The sequence below is a fragment of the Pongo pygmaeus genome, chromosome 21, assembly GCF_028885625.2.
Source record: "Pongo pygmaeus isolate AG05252 chromosome 21, NHGRI_mPonPyg2-v2.0_pri, whole genome shotgun sequence".
NCBI classification, from domain to species: Eukaryota; Metazoa; Chordata; class Mammalia; order Primates; family Hominidae; genus Pongo; species Pongo pygmaeus.
In genome coordinates this window covers 40756145-40780263 of record NC_072394.2, presented here as the reverse complement: position 1 = coordinate 40780263, position 24119 = coordinate 40756145, and the positions used below count along the sequence as shown (strand labels likewise).

Below are 24119 nucleotides of genomic sequence, written 5' to 3'. Positions count from 1 at the left end.
AACAAAGAAGTTCTGCTTTAAACGTGCCACGTCCCCCAGAATAGACAATATTTTGACATCTGGGAGGAGCAAAAAAAGCATGGGCTCTGACGTATGGGAATAGATAAGGTGGGAATTCCAGCTCTGCCACCTGCTGGCTGTGTGATCGGGGAGGGTAACTCAATTTAAAATGTTTGAACAGCTGGGCTCGGTGGCTCACCCCTGTAATCCCAGCACTTTGGGAGACCCAGGCAGGTAGATCACTTGAGGTCAGGAGTTCGAGAGCTGCCCGGCCAACATGATGAAACCCCATCTCTACTAAAAATACAAAAATTAGCCAGGCATGATGGCACGTGCCTGTAGTCCCAGCTACTCAGGAGGCTGAGGCAGGAGAATCACTTGAACCTGGGAGACAGAGGTTGCAGTGAGCTGAGATTGCACCACTACACTCCAGCCTGGGTGACAGAGCAAGACTCTGTCTCAAAAAAAAACAACCAAAAAAGTTTGAGCAATTGCCATCTTGGGGGATGAAGAATGCTATCAGGATTAAATTAGATCATTCATGCCCTTTGCTTGACTCCTGAGAGTGTTTGATCAATGGCCCTCCCTTCTTGTGTGGCCCTAGAGCCTTTACCTCCATTTAACAGAGAATCAATGATGTCAGCAGAAGTGTGTACATTTTTCTTTATAAATAAAATAAATACCCTTTATCTGCTTTTGCTCGCTATAAATGCTTCTCTTCAATTTTACCATCACCAACCTGGTTGAAGCTTGAATAACAACACATTCCTAATTTGTGTTCATCCCTTGCCCTCTTGTCCTTCTGATGCTTTCAGAAGTCACAATAAAACATTTTAAAAACTAAATCTGGTCATATGGTCCCCCACTCCACCGTCTGCATCAAACTCCTCCAGTGTGTTGTTGCTCATCCTTATGGTCTCAGAGCAAATGTCAGCAGCGTAGAAAGGCCTTCCAGGACTCCTCAATCAATTTGAAGTACAATCCATAAAACCCCATCTCATGGGCTGAGATAGCCCCCTCTGATGTCCCATGGCAGGAAATGGCCCAAAGCCCCCAAGGAAACTCTCCAGAATTTCAAAGACAGTCTGGATTGGTGATCTGGCTTCCACACCAGGGCTGGGAGAGTCATGGGGAAGTGCTAATTGCACCCAAAGATGTGACTGAAGCAGAAAACCCCAATGGACTCTGTCACCTGGCCCATTCTTCTGCTTTTGGGGACAATGGCTGGGCAGGAGAACATGGATGAAAGGGGGAGCCCAAGTGTGGGGCAGGGAAGGCAGGCTGTGCAGGCTAGCTTTTCAACAGCGACACTCTGTGGTAGTGACGGGAGCAACAGTCCTAGTGGACGGGTGACTACACAGGACAATGGGCTGTGCAGAATGACCGGTCAACAGCCACATCATGTGGTAGTGGAAAGAACAACAGCATAGTGGACTGACCCACTCTCCAGACCCTCTCTGTGTGACAGTAGGAATTTGGACTAAGAAAATCCCAAGGACATTTGGAACAATGAGACTTTCTGTTAATGGAGGCTGTGGGGATTCCAGAGATTAATTATAGAAATAAAAAGAGATGATTGTATCTGTGCTATAAACTGGCACTGCCGGCCACATTGGTTACAGCCAATGAATAATAAATAAATGAACATAAAACAAGAAACAATACCAGCACACAGAATCCACAGGAAAAAAACCAAAGTTTTTTTTCGTGAAGCACAAATGGAAATTTCTTGGTTACAACTGAAACACAATTCCTGGAGGAAATATCTTTGCAGCCTTAGCCCTTGAAAGAAGCTCATAATCCCTAAAATACACACCATGCACTTTTCCAATGAATAAAGTTTCCTCGTGTTTAGATCATTTCTGAATCCGAGTCGAAGAAGTTTGCAAGGGGCTCTCGGTTAAGATCTGGAGAGGATTCCCTGGGGAAAGGCAGCCCGTGCCCCACAGCCCATCAGGAACAGGTGTGGCTGACAGCCCCCGGCACCCCTGGTGCCTTCATTTATAGACAACATCTGCACCGAACAGCAGGAAGTTCTAGGGAGAGATGGGAATGTTGTCACCAGTTGAAGATGCACCCCTTGTTTGTGAGTGTGGAGCTACTGGAGTTTTAAGAAGGACATTTTGGGAGCCTGCCTCTTGGGAAGGAGAAAGGCAGGGCCAGTGGGGGTCACTCAGTGTCTTGCTGCCCAGATCTACACATCAACAGCTGCCAAAGTCTGCGAATCTGTCAGCAGCTTCCCTGGAAGCTGCCTCCTTCTCAGACACGGAGACCCCCCGGGCTGTTTTAGAGGCCTTCATTTGTCATCCCTGCTTCATGGCAGCTCAAGGGAGCGCTTGTTCCAATCAAGGCTGCAAAACCACTTCTCTCTGCTCCTTTGTGTCCTTCACTCAGGATTTTTAGAAATGAAGAAATTAAATTGTGCCATGGGTCATTTTTTTTAAAGCACGAACTTGGTAAAATGTGGGGAACATGCGGTATGTGTTTCCTATGCACTCTTGGTTATTTTTCTACAGTCTCTCAGCCCCATTAATTAGCTCCCTGGTCTAAAGAATTGAGGATTGATGTGCTGGACATTGGGGAAAAGGGAGAGGGAGGGATCTGGGTGATGCGAGGCTCCCCAGGAGGGCCACAAGTTATCAGGAAAGCCTTTGACCAAGGTGAAAAATGCAATGCTGGGTGATGGTTTCGCTGCGGAGGTGACAGCTTTGTGGGGACATGCTGGGTTTAAGAGGCCTCAGGGTGGAGACATTGAGGGAGCCTGCGAATGCACAAGCTGAGAGTTTGGAAAAAAATAAAAAGACTGGAAGCATGTCTGGGACATTGGGTGGCACACAGGTGGCAGCTAAGCCTGAAGAGGTTGACAAGAGTGACGAAGGCTAGCCAATGGCGGGGGAAGAGAAGAGGCCTGGGGAGGGGTTCTGGAGATCTCCAGCTTGCAGAGAAGGGGCAGGAGAACAAGCAGAGGAGGTGGCGGGTAGACAACCAGGAGCTAGGGGAGTGCTGGAAACTAAGAGAAGAAAGCATGCCCAGGAAGGGCATCAGTGTCAAATGCAGATGGAGGTCAGCCTGGGCGAAAGCCACGAGGGAGCCTTCTGTGCTGTGTCTAAATCTGCCAGACATCGACCACATGTTATACCCCACAGTGCCTAGTACGATGCTGGGTGCAAAAGGCGTGCAACATATATTCGTTAAATATTTAAATGCGCCTTATAAAAGAGGCTGTTTGGCCCACAAATGCATTTCATTTTTGCCGAGTGTAGCATGGGAACGATGCAGTGACGGTTCAAAGCCGGGAGCCTGGCATTGAATCTGGACTTCATTTAACACTGTGTGGCTTTTCTGAACCTTGGTCTTTCTTTGTTTTTTAACAGCACCCATATCCCAGGGTTGTTGTAAGGGTAGAAGGCGCTCGACACAGGGCTTGGCATGCAGGAAGCATTGCAGCCATAGGCTGCTATTGGTCACTATCGTTAGGGGAGATTTGTGGAAAAGACTCCGGGACTCACCTGGTGAGGCTGAAGCACTACATTGTAGAGCTGGACTCTGGCCGGCGTCGGGAGAGGGAAGCCTTTCTGTAGTTTCTCTGTGACAGAGACTGATGGTGAGGACCAGGAGAAAAGAAAGAGAAGGGCAGGGGAGGAGGGAGGGCCAGAGAGCCTGGGTAGACAGCTTCCCTGAACCGGCATGCCTGGCCCTAGGTAGGGACTGGCACGGGCATACATGCCTGAAAGGAAGGCTGCCCTGGAGTCCGTACCTCCCACCTGTTGTCCATCAGCCCCAAGTCCACTTCTAGCACCTGCGTGGACTCCATCTCCATGATGGCCCTCCTGAGGGTGCAGCACCGCTGGTACACACTAAACCAAAAATCTGCTGCTTGCAATGGTGTGAATAGAGAGTGGTGTGTAATAGGGGTATTTATGCATGTGGGCATGAAACCCCTCAACATTTAGGATAAAGCCAGAGGTGGACAGTGGCCAGGGCAAGCGCCCATGTCCACATTCTGACATGGAACTTTGGAGAACTCTAAATTAGAACGTGGCCTTCCAGGTCATTACAAAGCTACATTTGTCAAGGCAGGAGGACAGATCCCAGGACTGATGTATCATATTTCATATGATAATTTGTTGGATTAATTGGTAAGTTCTAAATATCCTAGTCACAGGTTATATGGGCCTCTATTTGTACTTTTGACCCTCGCTCTCGAAGGTCAGGGGCCGGCCTGCCTGAAGCTCTTACCAGCGTGGTGATCTAAGCTCTGGGAGGGGTTATCAGGGAACCCCTTCATCCTTCTTCCAGAGTTGGAAAAAGACCATGGGCTTTGTTTTCACCGCTAGGATCAAACCCATGCCCCACCTCTTGCCTGCTCTGTGACCTAAGTCACTAAACCATTCTGTTCTTCCGCTTCCTGCCATAAAAGTTGAAGATGTTAATAATCCTTCATCTCATGAGGGTTTTGTAAGGACAAACTCATGCAATAATGAATCAACCCATGTGTAGCAAGTCAACCCATGTGAGTTCCCTTTTTGTTCCATCCATTTCTGGGTCAGATGCCATTTGAAGTTCACTTGACATCACCACTGCCCAGCCCTCATACCTGGGCCAGGTATCAGGTGGCTGTAGGTAATCAACCCCACCCTCTTCCCCCGTGACTGAAAACGAATGGTTTCTTCAAAGTTCCTTACCATTAACCCTGGGCAGCACAAGAATGGGTACAATGTAGTTCATGATATCCTGCAGCAATTCAACCTGGAAATCGGAGGGAGGATGGGAGGATGGCCCTGCATCACCAGTACCCTGTGGGACCGGCAGTCCTCATCACCCCACCTCTGTCACCCTCGTTTCCCCCAGCGCTGCTCAGCAACCGCACAGTTGGGAAAACTGCTGAGAGGTGGACGCAAGTGATATGTGAACACTTGGCAGCCCAATCAAGGTCACGGAAGTGGCTTCTTTTGCTCTGATGGTTCCAGATGTAAAGCATGTTCTCAGTTGTAAGGTGCAAGGCCTTACAACTCACGACAATGATGAGGAAGGTCATCAGAGAGTATTTAAATGGGAAAAGCTTGGCTTAAAAAATGCGTCCTCTCAGACACTGCAGTAAGAGGGCAAATCGAATCAACCTCTTTGAGGGCTATTTGGCACAATGCTCATCAAAAGTCTGTGTGTGCCTGGTTGGGCTTGGTGGTTCATGACTATAACACCAGTGCTTTGGGAGGCTGAGGTGAGAAGATCACTTGAGACCAGAAGGAGTTCAAGACCAGCCTGGGCAGCATAGCAAGACCCCTGTGTGCCTTTTGGGCTAGCAAACATGCCTCTAAGGAATTTATCCTAAGGAAATAATGTAGGGTGTAGGAAAAAATGTGGATGCAAGAATGTTGACCAAAGCAACAAATTTATCCAAAACAATAAATTAAAAGCAACCTCCATGTCCAACAATAGGGGAATCACTTGGTGGGAAATGGTAATACTTTAATAGAAGGAAATATTATGCAACTGTTAAGAATGATATTGTAGAAATGTAAGTAACAACACATACATAACCATGATATGTTTTTGAGTGAGGAGAACCAGGCTATAGAAATCACATTATTCCATTTTTTAATTAAATGGGCATAGCAAAAGGTCAGGGAGGATATACTCCAAATTATTAACTAAGTGATGAAAATATGCATGGTTTTTATTTTCTTTCTTTTGTAAATCTGTAGGTTCTGATTGCCCTATAGTGCATATATTTTTCTTTGGCAAAAATAAAAAAAAATTAAAAATAGTGTAAAACCCTCAAGATGCTTGCCTGTAGTTGTGACATTTACAATTAGTAAATATATACATTTTTGTTTCTGGAACAATTGAGTCTCTTTTCCTGGCCTGTTATTCCCTGGGCTCACCAAATGCAGTGCCTCCTTCCTGTGAATCCTGGGAACTTAACATTTCTGGTTTCTACAGAAGTAGAAATTAGTTATGGACTTATTCAAGCCACCAAGAAAGGCTTGGAACCAGTAAGTCCATGAAAATACAATGAGTTTGCATTTGGTCCTTTCATTAGGAATCTCATTCGGTAGAAATGACTGGCTGGATTTTTATCAGATTTGAAGGGGACACTGGGACGGTATGACTTTGGGCTTGGGGGGCTTACAAGGCACTCACTTGGTGGGGAACTTGGGGGCATCTTGGGAATCTAAGGAAATGTTCTCCAGAGCAGCAGAAACTGGGATTCAACCAGAGCCTACCAGGAGATTCAGGTCAATGTAGCAAGACCCTGGACAGGATCAGCAGACCGCAGCTTCTGATGTTAGACACAGGGCAGGCACTCTGTGTGGCTGGTGTTGAACAGCATGGATGACTACTTACTACTAACAGGGGCAACTCGTCATCAATGCCCCTCGTGAGGGCAGCAGGGGCAAATCTACTTAATGATGAGCAGTGATTCCTGGGCAGGGGAACCACCTACTTGAGCTGGGCTTCTCCCTGCTCCTCCCTCTCCTACCAGCCCTTTCTCCATGTCAGTACGTAGCTCTGCCATTCATCCAACTGCTCCACCCAGAACCCTAGAAGTCACCTGGACAATCCTTTTCCTCACCACACAGCCACGAGGGAGGCTTCTGTGCTGTGTCTAAATCTGCCAGACATTGACCACATGTTATACCCCACTGTGCCTAGTATGGTGCTGGGTGCAAAAGAAGGTGTGCAACATATATTCGTTAAATATTTAAATGCACCTTATAAAAGAGGCTCACATCTCTCACTAAGTTCTGTCTAAATCTACTTCCAAAATATGTCTCCAATCCACCATCTTTCTCCTCTGCCTGGCTGAGTCCCAACCCCCCAGCATCTCACGTGGACAAACACATCAGCCTCCCCACTGACCCCTTGTCTGTAATCCATCCCCCCACCCCAGCCAGAGGAAGCTTTTACAAAGGTCTAAATCCACTCACAGCACTCCCTGCAGGGAAACAGCACACCGGCTTCTCACTGCCTGTGCAACACAACATTCTCCCCTCCTCTAGCTCAGCTCGGAAGGCCCTGGATGAGCCAGCCCATGCCTGTCCCTCTGGCCACATCTCTTCCGATGCCCCCTACTCACTCTGCTCCAGACACACAGGCTCCCTTCATTCCCCAAACGCACCAAGCTTGTCCCCACGACAGGGCCTTGGCCCCTGCTGTTTCCTCTGCTGGCTCCTTCTCCTCCTTCAGTCCAAACATCACCTCCTCGGAGAGGCCCTCCCTGATCACATCTTCCGACTCTTCATTCTCCCTCATCACTTTCTGCCCATCCCCGCTTTGGTTTTTATAGCTTTGATTGTGACTGAAATGATCTTCTCTTTTTTTTTTTTTTCTTTTTTTGAGACAAGATCTCACTCTGTCACTCAGGCTGGAGCACAGTGTAGCATGATCTTAGCTTGTGCAACCTAGAACTCCCGGGCTGAAGCCATCCTCCTGCCTCAGACTCCCAGGTATCTGGGACTACAGGTGCATGCCACCACACCCACCTAATTTTTATTTTTTATAAGAGATGAGGTCTTGCTATGTTGCCCAGGCTGGTCTGGAAGTCCTAGCCTCAAGCAACCCTCCTGCTTCGGCCTCCCAAAGTGCTGGGATTACAGACATGAGCCACCATGCCTGGCCTTTCATTTCTTATTGTGCTGTCTTCTCACTGCCATGTAAGGCTCTGGGAAGGCATCACTTCCCGGTCTTGTGCATCAGCCTACCCCACACTTGGAAGAGTACTTGGCACATAATAGGTGCTCAATAAAGTAATTCATTTGTTCATCCAACAAACATTTGTTGAGCAGATTTTCTCTACCAGATTGCATGTTTAATCCCATTTGAACCATACTACACTCACTTAGGTGGGGAAGGTCTGGAGTTCAGAAAAGGGAAGTGACTTGCCCAAGGCCTCACAGTAGGCATGGAGCAGGGATTCTGGCTCAGATCCCTCTGCCCACCAAGCTCCTCGAACCATCAATTCACAACCAAATTAGATGCAAATGAGCCAGCAGCCTCTTAAATAATGCCTCAAGCCTATGACATGTCCCCCTCCCCCCGCCAGGTCAGGAGGAGGAAGCCACCAAGGGCCTCAGACTCACCGGGAAGGGGCCAATATTTGAGTGCTTCAGTTCCAGGAGCAGCCTGTGAGAGAGGGAAGAGGGGACTGAGACCACCAATTGCCTGACTAGCGTGAGAACCTAGTCTCTAGAGAGGAGAGACCCACTCTGGTGGATACTGCCCGGTTTTCCCACCCAGTATCCACTCCCCTTCCACGGGTCACAGCCCCCTGATGTTGTCTTTGGAGAATTCACACATTCCCTGCATTGCTAGTGCCGTTGACCCCACACTGAGCTCTGGGCCATGCTGGCCAAAGGGCATAGTCCACCTCTCCTGCCACAGTCATTGCTGCAAGGACGTACCTCTGACCTATGCTGGCCCAGTGAAAGTCAGTCCCAGGACTTCTGCTGGGAATATTGGGAATGAGGTATTCTCTTTTCTCTGGGAAAATAAGGAAGCTCCTGGTGACTATTTTGCCACCACTTGGTGACAGCCTGCTGGGCAATGAAGCCAGCACAGAGGATAGCAAAGCCAAGAGATGGAGACAGATTCCTAAGGACATCATTTGAGCACCTGGGTCTTTCCTTGCCTGAAAACCTTGGATTTTTCAGTTACCTGAGCCAATATACTATTTTCCCTTTAAGGCCTTTATGACATTTTTAACAGTGATCTCAGAGGAAGGGGGGAACATATGGCTGTTTATTGAACCCCAACCATTCATTAGCTGTGTTGGGCGCTTTATCCCACTGAATCCCAGTAACGTTACAAGAGGCAAGGGCCATTACACTCATTTTTACAGGTGAGGAAACTGACACTCAGAGGTCAAGCAATGGTCCAAGGTCACACAGCTAACAATTAGCAAAGCACGGTTTGTTTGTTTTTTTCTTCTTTGAGATGGGGTCTCACTAGCTCAGGCTAGAGTGTAGTCACGGCTGCACTACACAGCAAAATCACAGCTCACTGCAACCTCAACCTCCCTGGGATCAGGTGATCCTCCCACCTCAGCCTCCCAAGTAGCTGGGATTACAGGTATGTGCCACCATGCCCAGCTAATTTTTAAAAATTTTTTTGTAGAGACAGGGTCTCACTATGTTGCCCAGGCTGTAATAAAGCAGAGTTTTGGCCAGGCACAGTGAATCATGCCTGTAATCCCAGCACTTTTGGGAGGCTGAGGCAGGCAGATCACTTGAAGTCAGGAGTTCGAGACCAGCCTAGCCAACATGGGAAACCATGTCTCTACTAAAAATACAAAAATTAGCCAGGTGTGTTGGTGCACGCCTGTAGTCCCAGCTACTCAGGAGGCTGAGGCAGGAGAATTGCTTGAACCCAGGAGGCGGGGGTTGCAGTGAGCTGAGATCATGCCACTGCACACCAGCCTGGGCGGCAGAGCAAAACTCTGTCTAAAATAAATAAAATAAAGCAGGGTTTCAAACAGGGCTTCTTGAAGGCAAAGCCTAGGTTGTCTCCAACACTGTACAAAGCTTAAAAACTTGCCCTTGCTCCTCAAGAGTCAGTAGCCCCAGGATTTCTGCTCTGTGGATTCTCACACCCTATCCCCATCCCCTGCATATTCCAGAAAGCCTGTGCTCAGCCCACACCCAGCTGTATCCTCTCCAGCTCCTTTACTTTAGAGGCCCATGGGTGTTTAAAAGAAATTAAATCTATACGTTTCTGAAGCAGTAATGCTTGTCAACATGAGGCCAGGAGAAATGAGCAGCAAATAAACCTCTGGGGCTCGTCTCAAGGTGAAGAAGGACGGCTTGGTGCCAGGGAGAGGGCGGGACTGGGCAGGGATGTGGGTCAAGGCTGCGTGAAAACAGCGCAAACGTGCTGAAGAGGTGGGTGCCAGGTCTAACTGCGGGGGGCCATCACATCTGCTTGCATACGGTGTCTCTTTCTCTCTGCCCCCCGGCTCTCTCCCTCTGTCTCTCTGAGTGTCTCCCTCTGTCTCTACCTTTCCTTTTCTACATCTCTCCCCTCCCCTCCTTCCTTTGTGTCTGTCTCCTTCTCTGAGTGTCACTCTCTGTGTCTCTGTCTCTTTCTCTAAGTCTCAAACTCCCTTTCTGTATTTCTTTTACTTTTAAAAATCTATTTATTTATTTATTTTGAGACAGGGTCTTGCTCTGTTGCCCAGGCTGGAGTACAGTGGCTGGAACATAGCTTACTGCAGCCTCGACCTGCCAGGCTCAAGTGATCCTCCCACCTCAGCCTCTCGAGTAGCTGGGACCCCAGGCATGCACCACCATGCCTGGCTAATTAAAACAATTTTTTTTTGGTAGAGATGATGTCTCACTATGTTGCCCCGGCTAGTCTTGAACTATTGGGCTCAGACGATCCTCCCGCCATGGCCCCCCAAAGTGCTGGGAGAGAGGCGTGAGCCCTCATGCCTGGCCCTGTATTTCTCTCTTTCTGCATTTGTGTTTCTCTTTCCCTCTTGCATATTGAGTGTTTATTCTATCCCTGGAAGTGTTCTAAACACTTCAACACATATTAATACCTCATTTCAGCTAACAATGATGCTGTTGGCAAAGTAATTACTGGGCTTATTTTTTATTTTTTGAGATGGAGTCTCACTCTGTCTCCCAGGCTGGAGTGCAATGGGGCGATCTCAGCTCACTGCAACCTCCACCTCTCAGGTTCAAGCCATTCCCCTGCCTCAGCATCTCCAGTAGCTGGGATTACAGGCACCTGACCACGCCCGGCTAATTTTTTATTTGTAGTAGAGACAGGGTTTCACCATGTTGGCCAGACTGGTCTCAAACTCCTGACCTCAGGTGATCCACCTGCCTCAGCCTCCCACAGTGCTGGGATTACAGCCGTGAGCCACCGCGCCTGGCCTTACTGGGCTTATTTGACAGTTGGAGAACTGAAGTTGGCAGCGTTTTGGTGCTTGCCAAGGTGAGCCACACTTCTAACACAGGCAGCCTCATGTCGGGGCCACACTCCTAACCACAAACTCCCCTGCCAGGACTGAAATCAGAGCCTTGTGGATTCTAGAGTCTCCCAGCAGAGGACAGTGGTTAAAGTCCCAAGGATGGGGTGAGAAGAAGTTGAAGCAGGATTTCCTAGTGTCAAGGAAAGCCAGGGACATGCAGTGACTGGACGCTGTTGTGGTTCAGTGGGGATCATCAGCTGACACCTCCCAGCCATGAGGACTGGCCATATCCCAGAACACAGGACTGTCACTGCTAGAACCGGGACATTTATGGGTAAGCTGAGATGGTTGGTCACCTACGATGTGTGACCTCGAGCAAGTCACTTTTTCTCTGAGGATCAGCTTCATGGTCTGCAAAATGGGGATACTGTGGCCATCGCACACTCTTTGAGGTTTTAATGTGATGAGCCAACAGGAAAGCAACAATGCAGTGCTTCTGTACATCACAGGGCCACTGTCATCCCACGGACACCAAGGACAGAGGGCCAGCCCCCTCCTCTCCTCACAGGCCCACTTACCTATCCAGCTTGAGCTCTCCAACAAGCCTGTCGGACTCGGCGCTGACCTCCATGGAACCAGTTGTGTGCTGCCAAGACAACAACCCAGGGTGAAGGGCCCTGACCCAGGCACCTGGCTGCAAGGCCTCCAAACCAAGAAGGGTCAGCTTCACAACGGCTCAGCAGGGCAGCATACACCATGGGGTCAGGCCCACAGAGCCGGAGGAATGGGGAGACTTCCCTTGGCTTTGTGGCTGGTGAGTCCTAAACTGTCAATTTCCATTTTCTCTCTCTACTTCCAGGACCATTTCAGAGTTCTTGGGCCACTCTCGGAGAGGCTGCATAAGACAGGCCAGCCCCATTCTCACGATCCCTCACTCATTAATTCATTCAAAAAATATGAGGAGGAAGTCCTGGGTTCCCACCTCAGCTGTTCTGTGCAGTCTGTGTGGTCTTGGATGACCCCTTAGGACCTATTCTGTCCTGAGACAGAATAACAGGGGAATAACAGTGGGAATAACAGGTCTCAGCTTGGGAGACCCAGTAGACCTGCCTAAGGCCTCTAAGTGCTTCCTGGTGCAGAGAGTGTCTGAACCATGCCCTCAGTGGCCATATGGGTGCCACCAAATCTTTGCGGAGTGATGGAGTGATCAAAGGGATGAATGCATAAATCAACAATGGAGTGAAAACTGAGGCAAATGAAGGATTAAAAAATATGTGGATGAAAGAATAACAAAGATATGCATGAATGAATAAATGATGGGCGAATAAATGAACAAATATACAAATGAATGATCAATTGAACAAAGGTATATGTAAACGAATAATTGAATAAATGAATGCATGTGGGAATCAGAAAATGTATAACATATTTCAAGTCAACAATCTAATAAATAACTGAATGAATTAATAATTGAATGAATGAACAAATATACAAATGCATAATTGAATGACTAAAGATATAAGTGGATGAATTGGAACAGTACACATATTTCAAGCCAACATGGAATGAATAATTGAATGAATGATAAATTGACTGAATGAATAATGAATAAGTAAACAAATGCACTAGTGAATAGCTGGGTGAATGAATATCTCCAGGAGCCGGCACCATTGAGTACAGTGACTCAAGCCTCAGGCTCCGGAGTGACACAGTCCAGGTTTGAATCCGGACAGGATTCACATGGTCTCCTGACTCCAAAGACAGTGCTCTTGGGATTGTCTGGGGCTCCTCATCTGTCCACACCCAGGAACTGCTTACCATGCCAATCAGGAAGAGGGAAGCCAGGGAGGAGTTGGGGAGGATGGCAAAGGCCTGGATATCCACGGCAGGGTGGAAGGTAAGGCCAGTGGGCTGCACAGACAGGTGTGGCGGGGTGGAGGCTGAGACATGGATCTGTATCTTCATGTTGGGAAACTTCTTGGCCACCTGCAGCCCCCAGTGGAGACAACCAACGAAAGGAAGAGTTTCTGTTAAAATGTTTCTGAATCCTACCTTGGCCTGCCCCTACTTAAATACCTTCAATGTCTTCCCATTACTCTTAGAATAAATCCTAAGATTGCACAGTCTGCCAGCTGGCAGCCTGCCAACATCATCACATGTGCCTCTGCCTCTTGTCTTCCATCTCCAGCCACATGGAACTCTTTCTGTGCCTCAAACTCAACAAGCTCTCTTGCCATCTAAAATCCTTTGCACTCTCTGTTCCCCCTTGTTAGATACTTTTCCTCGCATTCTTCTCTCTCGGCTCTTTCCCTTCCTTCAGGTCTCTGCAGATGTTACTTTCTCAGAGAGCAGTAGTGGCTTCAAGGGGGAACTAAGGAGGGCCTTGGTGACCATCTTCCCCTCTCTCAGTCTCTGATCTTCCCCCAGGTAAACCCACAGTCTGAGTAAAAATAATGTGATTGTTATGCAAATGAAGCTTCAAGACAACACTCCTGGATACCCCTAGCAGCCACACCTCTCCCCCCAACCAGAGCTTCTCTGTATAGAAATTTCTGGGGTTTCACCACCAGAGACGCTGCTATGAACAGAATGTGTCTTCCCAAATTCATATGTTGAAACCCTAATTCCCAGTGTGGCTGCATTTGGAGAAGGGCCTCTAACGAAGTAACTGAGGTTAAGTGAGTTCATAACAGTCGGGCCCTGATCTGATAGAGTTAGTGTCCTTATAAGAAAAGACACCAGAGAGCTCTCTCCTGCCCGCCACCATGCACACATTGAGAAATGGCCCTGTGAGGACACAACAAGAAGGAGGCAGTCTGCAAGCCAGGAAGAGAGCCCTCACTAGAAACCAAATCTGCTGACACTTTAACCTTGAACTTCCAGTCTCGAGAGCTATGAGAAATAAATTCTGTTGTTTATGCCACCTGGTCTGTGGCATTTTATTATGGTAGCCTGAGCAGATAAAGACAGAGGCCCTCCTTGACCACCTTGTCTAAAGTAACCTCATCCACCTGTTGGTTTCACTGGTAAGAGTCCACATTATTTTTGTTATTGTTTTGGGTATCTGGATGATATTTTTCTCTCTCCACTCGTCTGGGGAGCTCCAGGAGGGTAGGGAGGTGGCCTATTTTGTTGGGTTCCCAGCACAGGGCCCCAGGCACATGGTGGGCATTCAATAAAAACTTATTGCATGAAAGACCCTCCCTCCACCTCCTGCCAGCATCTACTCCCACACCTGGTCAACTGGGCGCTTGGAGCTTTTCTCTGTTCTGGGGATGAAGCTATTTCCACCCTTTCGTGCTGGGTTGTTTCTGGATCTTGTGTGTGTATGTTGGGTGGAGGGCTCTCATCATCCACTCAGCAAAGCCCTGTCCTCCCAGAACCCCCGGGCTCACTAAAGGAAAGCAAGGTCTTCCATACCTCAGGTAGGAAGGTTCCAAAGAACTTGGTTGTCAGTCGAAATTTGGACTCCTTTGGAATCTGTAGCAAGAGATGAGAAAAGGATCTCAGAGGATGCTGTTATAGACGGAGCGGAAGGGGTGAGTTCTGTATCGGGGTGAGAGGCTGACTGCACACACAGACAGTGGCCAGCCCCTATGTGACAACAGAGCACTGACCCACAAATTCTGCAGCAACCAGCCTGGAAGCCAAACCACACCTTCTGCAGCAGTTGGCCCAGAATGGTCAGGAGCTGGTCAGTGACCGCCTGCTTGTTTTTTGCTCCTGAGAAAGCCCCATCTGCCCGCAAACCAATCTCATAGGATGCCCCATTTCCAGGAAGTCTGCCTCTGCCTTAGCATGATGCTAGGACTGGATGACAGAATCTGACAAGTACTCATCAATGTAGCCCTTATGTTTCTTATTCATCACTTCCTACATTCAAAGCTCTGTGTTCGGTCCTCTCATAGACTAATATCTAATTTAATCAGGCATTACTATCTCATTGAATCCTCACGACACCCTTTGGAGAAAACCAGTTATTGGTGTTTTACAGATGACAAAACAAGTTCTGAGAGGTACAGTAATTGACCTGGGTCACCCAGCTGGAGAGGGGTGGGGCCGATATTGGAACTCAGCTCTAGCTGACTCTAGAGTCAACACTTTAACCTCCTCCAATGTGAGAAAAGCTTTTTCCAGATTTGTCTGGAAGGTCTACAGGATTCTGGGTCCAGTGCTCCTCCCACACCCACCCACAGCCCGGCCTTACCATGTCATCTCTAAGGGTCATCTTCAAGACCCCAGCCTCTTGGTATACAAGCCCGGCTGTGTTGAAGAAGTAGTCTGAGAGGCCCAGGTATACCATGCGGTCATGGGCAGCGGGAAACTCCATCACTGGTGGAGCAAAGGGAGGTGGATTGTGGTGGTTCTCACTGTAAAACTCCCCCTGGGGGTAGAAGCAACAGAGTGAGCCCAGATATTCTTCAGGAATTATAAGTCAACATCTCCATCCAGGAAAAAATGGGCTGAAGACACCAATTGTACACTTGCAAAGGAAAAAGCAATGACCGGAAACTAACAGTAGCATCAAATGCCTCCTGGGCATTACTTTCTAAGTGCCTTTCATGCCAGTCCTGGGAAGGCAGGTATAATTATGCTCATCGTATAGGAGAGGACACTGAGGCACAGGGAGGTGAAGTGACTTGCCCAAGGTCACACAGCTGGTAAGTGGCAGAGCCAGAAATTGAACCCAGGCCTCCAATGTCCAGTGAACGTTCTCCTAACCACTCTATTGTCTCAACCTCAACCTTGCTAGTAAGCACAGAAACGCTATGAAAAGAACAGTGAAATCCTGTTTGTTTCATCTATAAAGTTAGCAAAATGGGAAAAGAGGTAAATTGTTTTGAGAGTTGTGTGTGCTTTAAACTGATGCTACCCAGTGTTTGGTGAGAGCACTCATAAGCTGTTAAAGTTGTTCTTTATGTTTCTGAAAAGCAATTTGGCAATATGTTGCAAAAGCAGATCATTTATTTAACAAATAAATGTTGAGCTTAAAAAACCAAATTATAGATGGATACATATGGTAGGATACCACTTATGTAAAATTTAAAGGCCCATAAAAAGTATAAAAACACAGGCAAGAAGGACACACACCAACATCATCAACATGGCTCTGGGGTGGGGGGAGAGGCACCCAAGGGGGACTTGTTGGTTATTTCTACAATGTTTTTTATTTTTTAAAAAATCAGAAGCAAATATGACAAAATGGTAAGATTTCTTAAATCTGTGTGTTGGGTACTTGGAAGTGTATAGCATTCTCTGTACTTTAGAATTATTTTATTACTTAAAATTAACAAACATAACCTCCACATTATGGAATACATGCAACTCTTAATAATAATAAGATGGGCTGGGCGCAGTGCTCACGCCTGTAATCCCAGCATTTCGGGAGGCCAAGGCAGGTGGATCACCTAAGGTCAGGAATTTGAGACTAGCCTGGCCAACACGGTGATACCCCATCTCTACTAAAAATACAAAAAATTAGCCAGGCGTGGTGGCGGGAGCCTGTAATCCCAGTGACCGGAGGCTGAAGCAGGAGAATCACCTGAACCTGGGAGGCAGAGTTTGCAGTGAGTGGAGGTCGCGCCATTGCACTCCAGCGTGGGCAACAAGACAAAACTCCATCTCAAATAATAATAACAAAGATGGACCTATGTACTGACTAGGAATTATCTTTAATACATATTGTTAAGTGAGAAAAGCAAGTGGAAGAACAGTGTGTATCCATTCATGTAGATCATCAGCAAAATCTAGATGGATTTTCTTATGCATTTATGTGAGTTCTTAGAACCAGGGACCTGGGAGGTTAACAAACTCCATGGTTGTCAGTGATCAACTCTGGGCAGGAGCCCAGGAGATAAACAAGACCTTTCTTATTCACTGAGGATAATTACTTATTGTTTTAATCTTTTACTCTGTTGTATCACTTAGATATATGTGGGTATTCATTTTTTTTTCTTAGTATGCCATTTGGTCTAGCAATTCCACTTCTAGGAACTACTCAAGGATGGACAGAGACACTATTGCAAGGATGATCACTGTAGCTTTGGTTACGTTTGTGGAAAAAAAAAAAGGAAAGCCCAAGTGTCCCAGGAGGGGGCACTGTCCTCGTACCTTATCACAAGCGGTCCGCTGAAAATCCAAGCAGCTAGTAAAGGGCTGCAAGAGGACATTTCATGGATGGCAAAGATGTTCCTATGATACGTGTCGAGTTTTTAAAGTTGTAAAGCAGAATATATAATATGACACATGCAAAATATATGTCTGTGTGTATTTTGTTGTCTGTATGTGAGTACATATGTGTGCCTTTTTTCCTGTTTCTATATTGTGGGTTTTGTATTTGTTTTTGTATCTATATATGTGTACATTTGTTTCTGTCTCTCTCTCTCTCTTTCTCTCTCTCTCTCTCTCTCTCTCTCTGTGTGTGTGTGTGTGTGTGTCTTCCTCTGTTTCTGCAAAGACAAGGGTTGGAGGAATCTACACTTATTTATTGATGATGCTTATCTCTAGGTTGTAGACTCGGGTAATTCTTCTCTCTCTTTTTTTTTCTTTTCCTTCTTTCCTATATTTATTTCTGCATTCCTCTGCAGTTTCTAAAGTTTCTTTTTCACATTGAATGTGTTTTGAAACAAACAAATAACTGTAAACAAACAAGCAAATCACCAATGTGGAAGGACTGAAGGAGGCACAATCCGGGATGAATTTCAGAGTGGGACCCACTCTTGCTGGGGTGGTAGGGAAGGCTGCTATGGGAGTGACAGCTGAGCGGAGACCCACGTGGTACTATAAGAAGCCAGCGGGATAGAGGTGGGCATTGGGAGGGAAGGGAGTACCAGGCAGAGGGAACAGCTAGGACAAAGGCCTTGAGGTGAGAGGAAGCTTAACCTATTGAAGAAGTGTAAGGCCAATGTGTCTGGTTGGAGGGTGGTGAGTAAGGGAGGGAGCAGCATGAAATAAAACTCCATCCATCCATCCATCCATCCATTCATCCATCCATCCATCCAACCACCAGTACACCCACCCACCCATCCACCTACCCCCACCCATCTACCCACCCACCCATCCATTCATTCACCCACTCATCCGCCTACCCATCTATCCATGTATCCATCCATCCATCCATCCATCCATCCATCCATCCATCCACCAGTACACCCACCCACCTATCCACCTACCTGCCCACCCATCTACCCACCCACCCATCCATTCCTCCACCCACCCATTCACCTACCCTTCCATCCACCAATACACCCACCCACTCACCCATCCACCTACCTACCCACCCATCTACCCACCCACCCACCCTTCCATCCACCAATACACCCACCCACTCACCCATCCACCTACCTACCCACCCATCTACCCACCCACCCACCCTTCCATCCACCAATACACCCACCCACTCACCCATCCACCTACCTACCCACCCATCTACCCACCCACCCACCCTTCCATCCACCAATACACCCACCCACTCACCCATCTACCTACCTACCCACCCATCTACCCACCCACCCACCCTTCCATCCACCAATACACCCACCCACTCACCCATCCACCTACCTACCCACCCATCTACCCACCCACCCACCCTTCCATCCACCAATACACCCACCCACTCACCCATCCACCTACCTAGACACCCATCTACCCACCCACCCACCCTTCCATCCACCAATACACCCACCCACTCACCCATCCACCTACCCACCCACCCATCTAACCACCCACCCATTCATTCATCCACCCACCCATCCACCCACTTATCCATCCATCTATCCATCCATCCATCCATCCATCCATCCACCCACCAACGCACCCACCTCCCATCCACTTACCCATCCACCTGTCTACCCACCCACCCATCAACCCACCCACCCACCCACCCATCCACCTACCCATCCATCCATATATCCATCCACCCATCCATCCATCCATCCATCCACCCATCCAACAAATAATTTACTGAGCACCTAGTATGTGCCAAGCATTGGTCTAGGTGCTGCACATACGGTAATGAACAAAACAGTCGCAGCCCCTTCTCCCTCATCATAGTGAGGGAGACAGACTAGAGACTGTGTGTGTGTGTGTGTGTGTGTGTGTGTGTGTGTGTATTGGTAATAAAGCGGGATGTGGGGGAAGAGGAGAGAGCTATTTCAGCGAGAGTGGTCTGGGAAGGCCTCTCTAGGGAGGGAATATTTGAGCAAAGACTTGAAGGAAGCAAGGGAGAGCTGCGTGGAAACCTGGGGGAGAGTACCCAGGCGGAGGAAAAAGCAAGGGCAAAGGCCTTGGGGAGGGGCAGGCATGGTGTGTTTCAGGAATGGTGGGGAGGCCAGTGTGACTGGAGCAGGGAGAGGTGGTGAGAGTAGAGAGGGTGGTGGTGAGTCAGATAGGAAGTGGGGGACATTGTAAAGTTTGTTTCCAAGGACTGGGGAGCCCTGGAGTGTCTGAGACAGAGGTGTGAGGGTGTATGATTCTCAGTGTCAGCCTCACCTTCATCTGTACATCCAGGGTCTCAGCCGTGGTTGCTGGAGGTGCCACCAGACCATAGTTGATTCCAGCCACAGCATCTATTTTGGTCATTACTAGAGAGAAAGAAGATGGACCATGAGCTGGCTCCCATGGCAGCGTCACTGGAAGCTGAAATGCAGGATCAGAATCCCCTAAAATTGAATCAAGAACTGCAGTGCAAGTTTCATTCCCACCTCCTCCAGGGAGCTCTCCTTAAGGGAGCTCGCCTTAAGGGAAAATGAACCCACACCCCACATTCACAGACACCCCCTTACTCTCTTCTTCCAACAGCCCTGAGATGAGTCGCTAAGACACAGGGTCAAGGGCACAGAGAGACCTAGGCTTGAACCAAACTCTGGATGACCTTGGACAAGTCCTTGCACTTCTCTGAGCCACTTTTTGTCATTTGTAGAACAGAGAGAACCCTAGTGACCTCACAGATGCTGGGAGGGTTTTGAGAGAAAGTGGGTGCCCAATGCCCTGTCCATGCAGAGGCTCAGAAGCCAGAGAGGATCATTGTTAGGATCATTGATAATAGCCCAGGCTGAGCCCTGGCTGGCTCAAGTCTGAAGAGTTTCTCTGTTTCCCAGTAGTAATCAATGAGAATTAAATAAATATCCCTTTTCTCAGTTAGCAGGGAAGAAACCAAGTCTCAGAAATCCAAGTTATCCAATGGTTGGTGAGTGATGAAGCTGGGATTCAGACCAAAATCTTTTTCCTGCCTCTTGAGGCCAAACCTTGGGCACTGCAGCTGCATTGAACCTACCCAGGATGGGCTCCTGTTCTGGAGGAAGAAAATGCCTCTTACATGGGCATATACTATGTGCCAGCCATGCCAGGCTTCACAGCGAGGTAGTCCTGAGAGCAGCTGAAAGCCCAGGCTCTGGAGTGAAGGAAACCTTAGCTCCAGATTTGTATCTTGCGTCTGCTTCTTGATGGCTTCATGACTCTGGACAAGTCTCACCTACTCTCTCAGCCTCAGGTTCCTCACGTTTTTTTTTTTTTTTTTTTTTTTTTGAGACAGAGTCTTGCTCTGTCACCCAGGCTGGAGTGCAGTGGCATGATCTCGGCTTACTGCAACCTCCGCCTCCTGGGTTCAAGCGATCCTCCTGCCTCAGCCTCCTAAGTAGCTGGGATTACAGGCACCTGCCATGACGCCTGGCTAATTTTTGTATTTTTAGTAGGGACAGGGTTTCTCCATGTTGGCCAAGCTGGTCTTGAACTCCTGACCTCAGGTGGTCCGCCTGCCTTGGCCTCCCAAAGTGCTGGGATTACAGGTGTGACCCCAGCCAGGTTACTCCTGTGTAAAACGGGGAGAATAATGCCTCTCTCAGGGGAGTGTTGGGAGGCTGAGAGGGGACAATTTCCTGAATGCCTGCCACAGTTCTTTGCAGCTTGCCAAGTACTTGGGGGTGAAGATTATTGTCCCCATTTTAAGGACATGGAAACTGAGATCCAAAAAGAAGTGACCAATATCAGATCTCAGGCCAGTCATGTGTCTCTGGCCTCAGAGAGCTGGGGGTATTTGGTTGTTTGGCCCTTGCAGAGCTGAGGGAATGAGGCAGTATGGGCTGTTTGTCCTCCTCACTTCTGGACCTAGCACAAGGACTTGATCCAATGCTAGCTGCCGCTTGAAAATAATCTACTACTCTGCTCATTCCCACCCAGGCCCAGGGCTGTCTGGGAAACTTGCTGGCCCCATCACATCCATCCTGACGTCCTCACTCCCTCCCCTTTCTGTTCCTTTCTATCCTTGATCCTCATCCAGCCCTCACCTGGCAGAGTCTGGAAATAAGGTTGCAGCTCGGAGGATACAGAATTAGTCACTTTCTCGCAAACCTGGGGAGAACCAAACAAGTAATCAGTTAGGTCTTCCCATAGTGAAAAATGTCCCTTGGCAATAACGGGCCAGATACGCCTTGCTTTCCTTGAATGTTTTCTTGAAAATTATGTAGCCAATCAAGTTTCCCTTTTCTTTTTGGCCACCAGGAAGCTCAGAGTTGAACATGTAGCTTAGAAATAATAACTGTATATGACTGTATGGCCTACATAACTGCATTCTATTTCCTGCCCTGGTGTGTGGAACTTTCCTGATGGGTGTTTATGTTTTCTATTTTATAAGGTGTTTTTTTTTTTTGTTGTTGTTGTTGTTTTGTTTTTTCTTTTGTTTCTGTTTGATTTTGCTGTCGCAGATCCTTTGTGGAATGAGGTAATAAACAAATACGAGGTAGTCAATGGCCAGGCTTCCCTTATCTGGGCTTCTGGGAGCATGGGCAGGCTTTCTGCTTAAGTCTAGGTGGGCATCCTCACGTTTGGTATGTATGGCCAGAGAAGCCATTCCCTACCTGCCTTTGCCACCCCACCCCAATCCCCCTGTCCCCTAGCCCATGACTCACAGTGGAACAAACACTAGCCTGAGAAGATCTGTGTTGGGTCACACACTGACTTTGACACTGAGGAAGTTGTTCCATTTATCTAGACCTCTATTTCTTCATCTGTAAAACGGAACATGGCAAATTACATTTTCCATTCCATTTGCTCTTCTGTAATGTGGCCTTGCCACACCCCCAACCAAGAGATGCAGTCTGTGAACTTGCCACTAGAATCTGGGCTTGGCGACTTGCTTCTAAGCAACAGAACACAACAATACACCTGACCTTTGTGTAACTTCAGAGGTGAGGTCATAAAAGGCTGTGCAGAACCCACTCAATGCCATGAGAAGCCCAAGCCCTGTGGAGGGACCATGGAAGTGGCTTGGGTCAATAGTCCCAGCAGAGCTGAGCCTTCAAGTCTTCCTAGCCCAGGCACCAGAGATGGGAGAGAGGAACTCTCCAGGTAATTCTAATATGGAACTTTTGAGTCTTCTGAAGTGAGGGCCCAGACCTCATGGAGCAGAGAGCTCAGCCATCCCTGTCATGCCCGTTTCCTGATGCACAGAATCCATGAACGTTAACAATGGCGGTTGTTTTATGATACCAAATTTTGAGTTGTTTGTTTTCAAGCAATAGATAGCTGGAATATAGGATTTAAACCACAGCCTTCCCCTCATGAAGAGATTGGGGCTGGGGCTGGTGGTCAGACAAGCTCCTTCCCTCCCTCTCCTGATGTTGCTCTCGAATGGCCTTCCCCTCAGTAACCCAGCAGTCTCTTCAGTCCTTGCCTTTCTTGACTACTGGGTAGCTCCTGGTGTGGTTGCCTATTTCCTTCTAGAAACACTCCTTCTAGAGTCCTGTGACCAAGGCCTTCTGCTTTCTTCCTATCCCCTACAGGCTTTTCCCCAGACTTCTTTGCAAGCTCTTCCTCTTTCACTGAGGATGTGGGAGCTTCTCTGGGCTTTCTTCCTGGCTCCCTGTCCCTTCCACTTAGGCCCTCTTCTTGAGCCATTTCAGGCATCCCCACGGCCCCTGTGGCAGATGCTGCAGCGCCACACCCACACTCTCTGGACTGTGCTCAGAAGTGCCAAGCAGTTAGGACCCTAAGAACAGCCTTCAGTGAAAGAAGGGTAGGAGGTGGTAGAAAAATACCCCAGCCTTCTTCCTGCTTCTGGGACAATTCTGAGGTGTGCTCCCCACCATTCCTCTGAGAATTGCCAGCAGGACTGAGTCCCAGTTGCCCATAGCAGCAACCCACTCAGTAAAGGCCCTTCCCTGCCTCCCGACCTCCTCACTGCGCTGCCTGGGAACCCCTCCCAATAAATGACGTGCACCCAAACCCTGACTCAGCATCTGTCTTTGGGATCCCAGGCGGAGTCACCTCCACTGCTCCCAATGTGTGGCCAGTACCCAGGCCTTACTTTGCAGCCCAGGCTTCTCCTCTGAGCTTCAGCTGGGGACCCAGCTGCCTCATGGACAACTAACTGTCCCTGGGTGTCCTACTGGTCCCCAAGGCTGGCACATCCCAAACCAGACTCCTCAGGTTCTTACTCCTCCTTAGGTTTGGCTGCACCATCTGCCTAGAGATCGCGTCTATCGTCTTCTGTCCCTCCTTCTATACTGTCAATCGAGTTATTTTTCCTGGGGTATGGAGGGAAGAAAAGGGGAAAGAGGGAAGAGGGGAAGAGAAAGAAGGAAGAAAGGGAGAAAAGGAGAAAGGGAGGGAAGGAAGAAAGAAAGGAAAGAAAGAAAAGAAAGGAAGAGCTGGGTGCGGTGGCTCACGCCTGTAATCCCAGTGCTTTGAGAGGCCGAGGTGGGTGGATCACTTGAGGTCAGGAGTTCAAGACCAGCCTGGCCAACATGGTGAAATCCTGTCTCTATCAAAATATACAAAAATTAGCCAGGCATGGTGGCAGATGCCTGTAATCCCAGCTATTTGGGAGGCTGAAGCAGGAGAACCTCTTGAACCCGGGAGGCAGAGGTTGCGGTGAGCTGGGACTGTGCTACTGTACTCCAGCCTGGGCAATAGAGCGAGATTTCATCACCAAAAAAAAAAAAAAAGAAAAGAAAAGAAAAGAAAGGAAGAAGAGTGGGAAGAAGGAAAGGAAGGAAGGAAGGAGGGAAGAAGGAAAGGAAGGAAGGAAGGAGGGAAGACAGCAGTGAGAAGGAGGGAAGGAGAAAATTTGGTTTCCCTGAAGAGTGTTTCTACCACGTAAGGCTCTTGAAGTCCTAAGAGGACCTGGACTGGCATTCTCTGAGGAACCTGCGCCTCTTTTCCAAATGACCCAGGAACAGAGGACAGCACAGCTGGCAGCTGGGGC

The 24119-nt window shown here is 48.3% G+C and overlaps 1 protein-coding gene across 2 annotated transcripts in view; it reads right to left on the bottom strand.

The window, feature by feature from the left end:
* BPI (bactericidal permeability increasing protein) overlaps positions 1-24119 on the bottom strand; it is a 75120-nt gene that overhangs the window by 39555 nt on the left and 11446 nt on the right. Inside the window, exons 6-15 of one of the 2 annotated variants that reach the window (XM_054467820.1) lie at positions 21202-21265; positions 19409-19500; positions 15126-15302; positions 14339-14398; positions 12737-12904; positions 11497-11564; positions 8085-8127; positions 4686-4749; positions 3510-3586; positions 1678-2036 (exon numbers count right to left, since the gene is read on the bottom strand). In XM_054467820.1, the coding sequence (XP_054323795.1) occupies positions 1998-2036; positions 3510-3586; positions 4686-4749; positions 8085-8127; positions 11497-11564; positions 12737-12904; positions 14339-14398; positions 15126-15302; positions 19409-19500; positions 21202-21265 (852 nt within the window). In that variant the 3' untranslated portion in view covers positions 1678-1997. Of the gene's footprint in view, positions 1-1677; positions 2037-3509; positions 3599-4685; positions 4750-8084; positions 8128-11496; positions 11565-12736; positions 12905-14338; positions 14399-15125; positions 15303-19408; positions 19501-21201; positions 21266-24119 lie in introns of those variants that run through there. The other variant, XM_054467819.2, reaches the window with a different exon arrangement.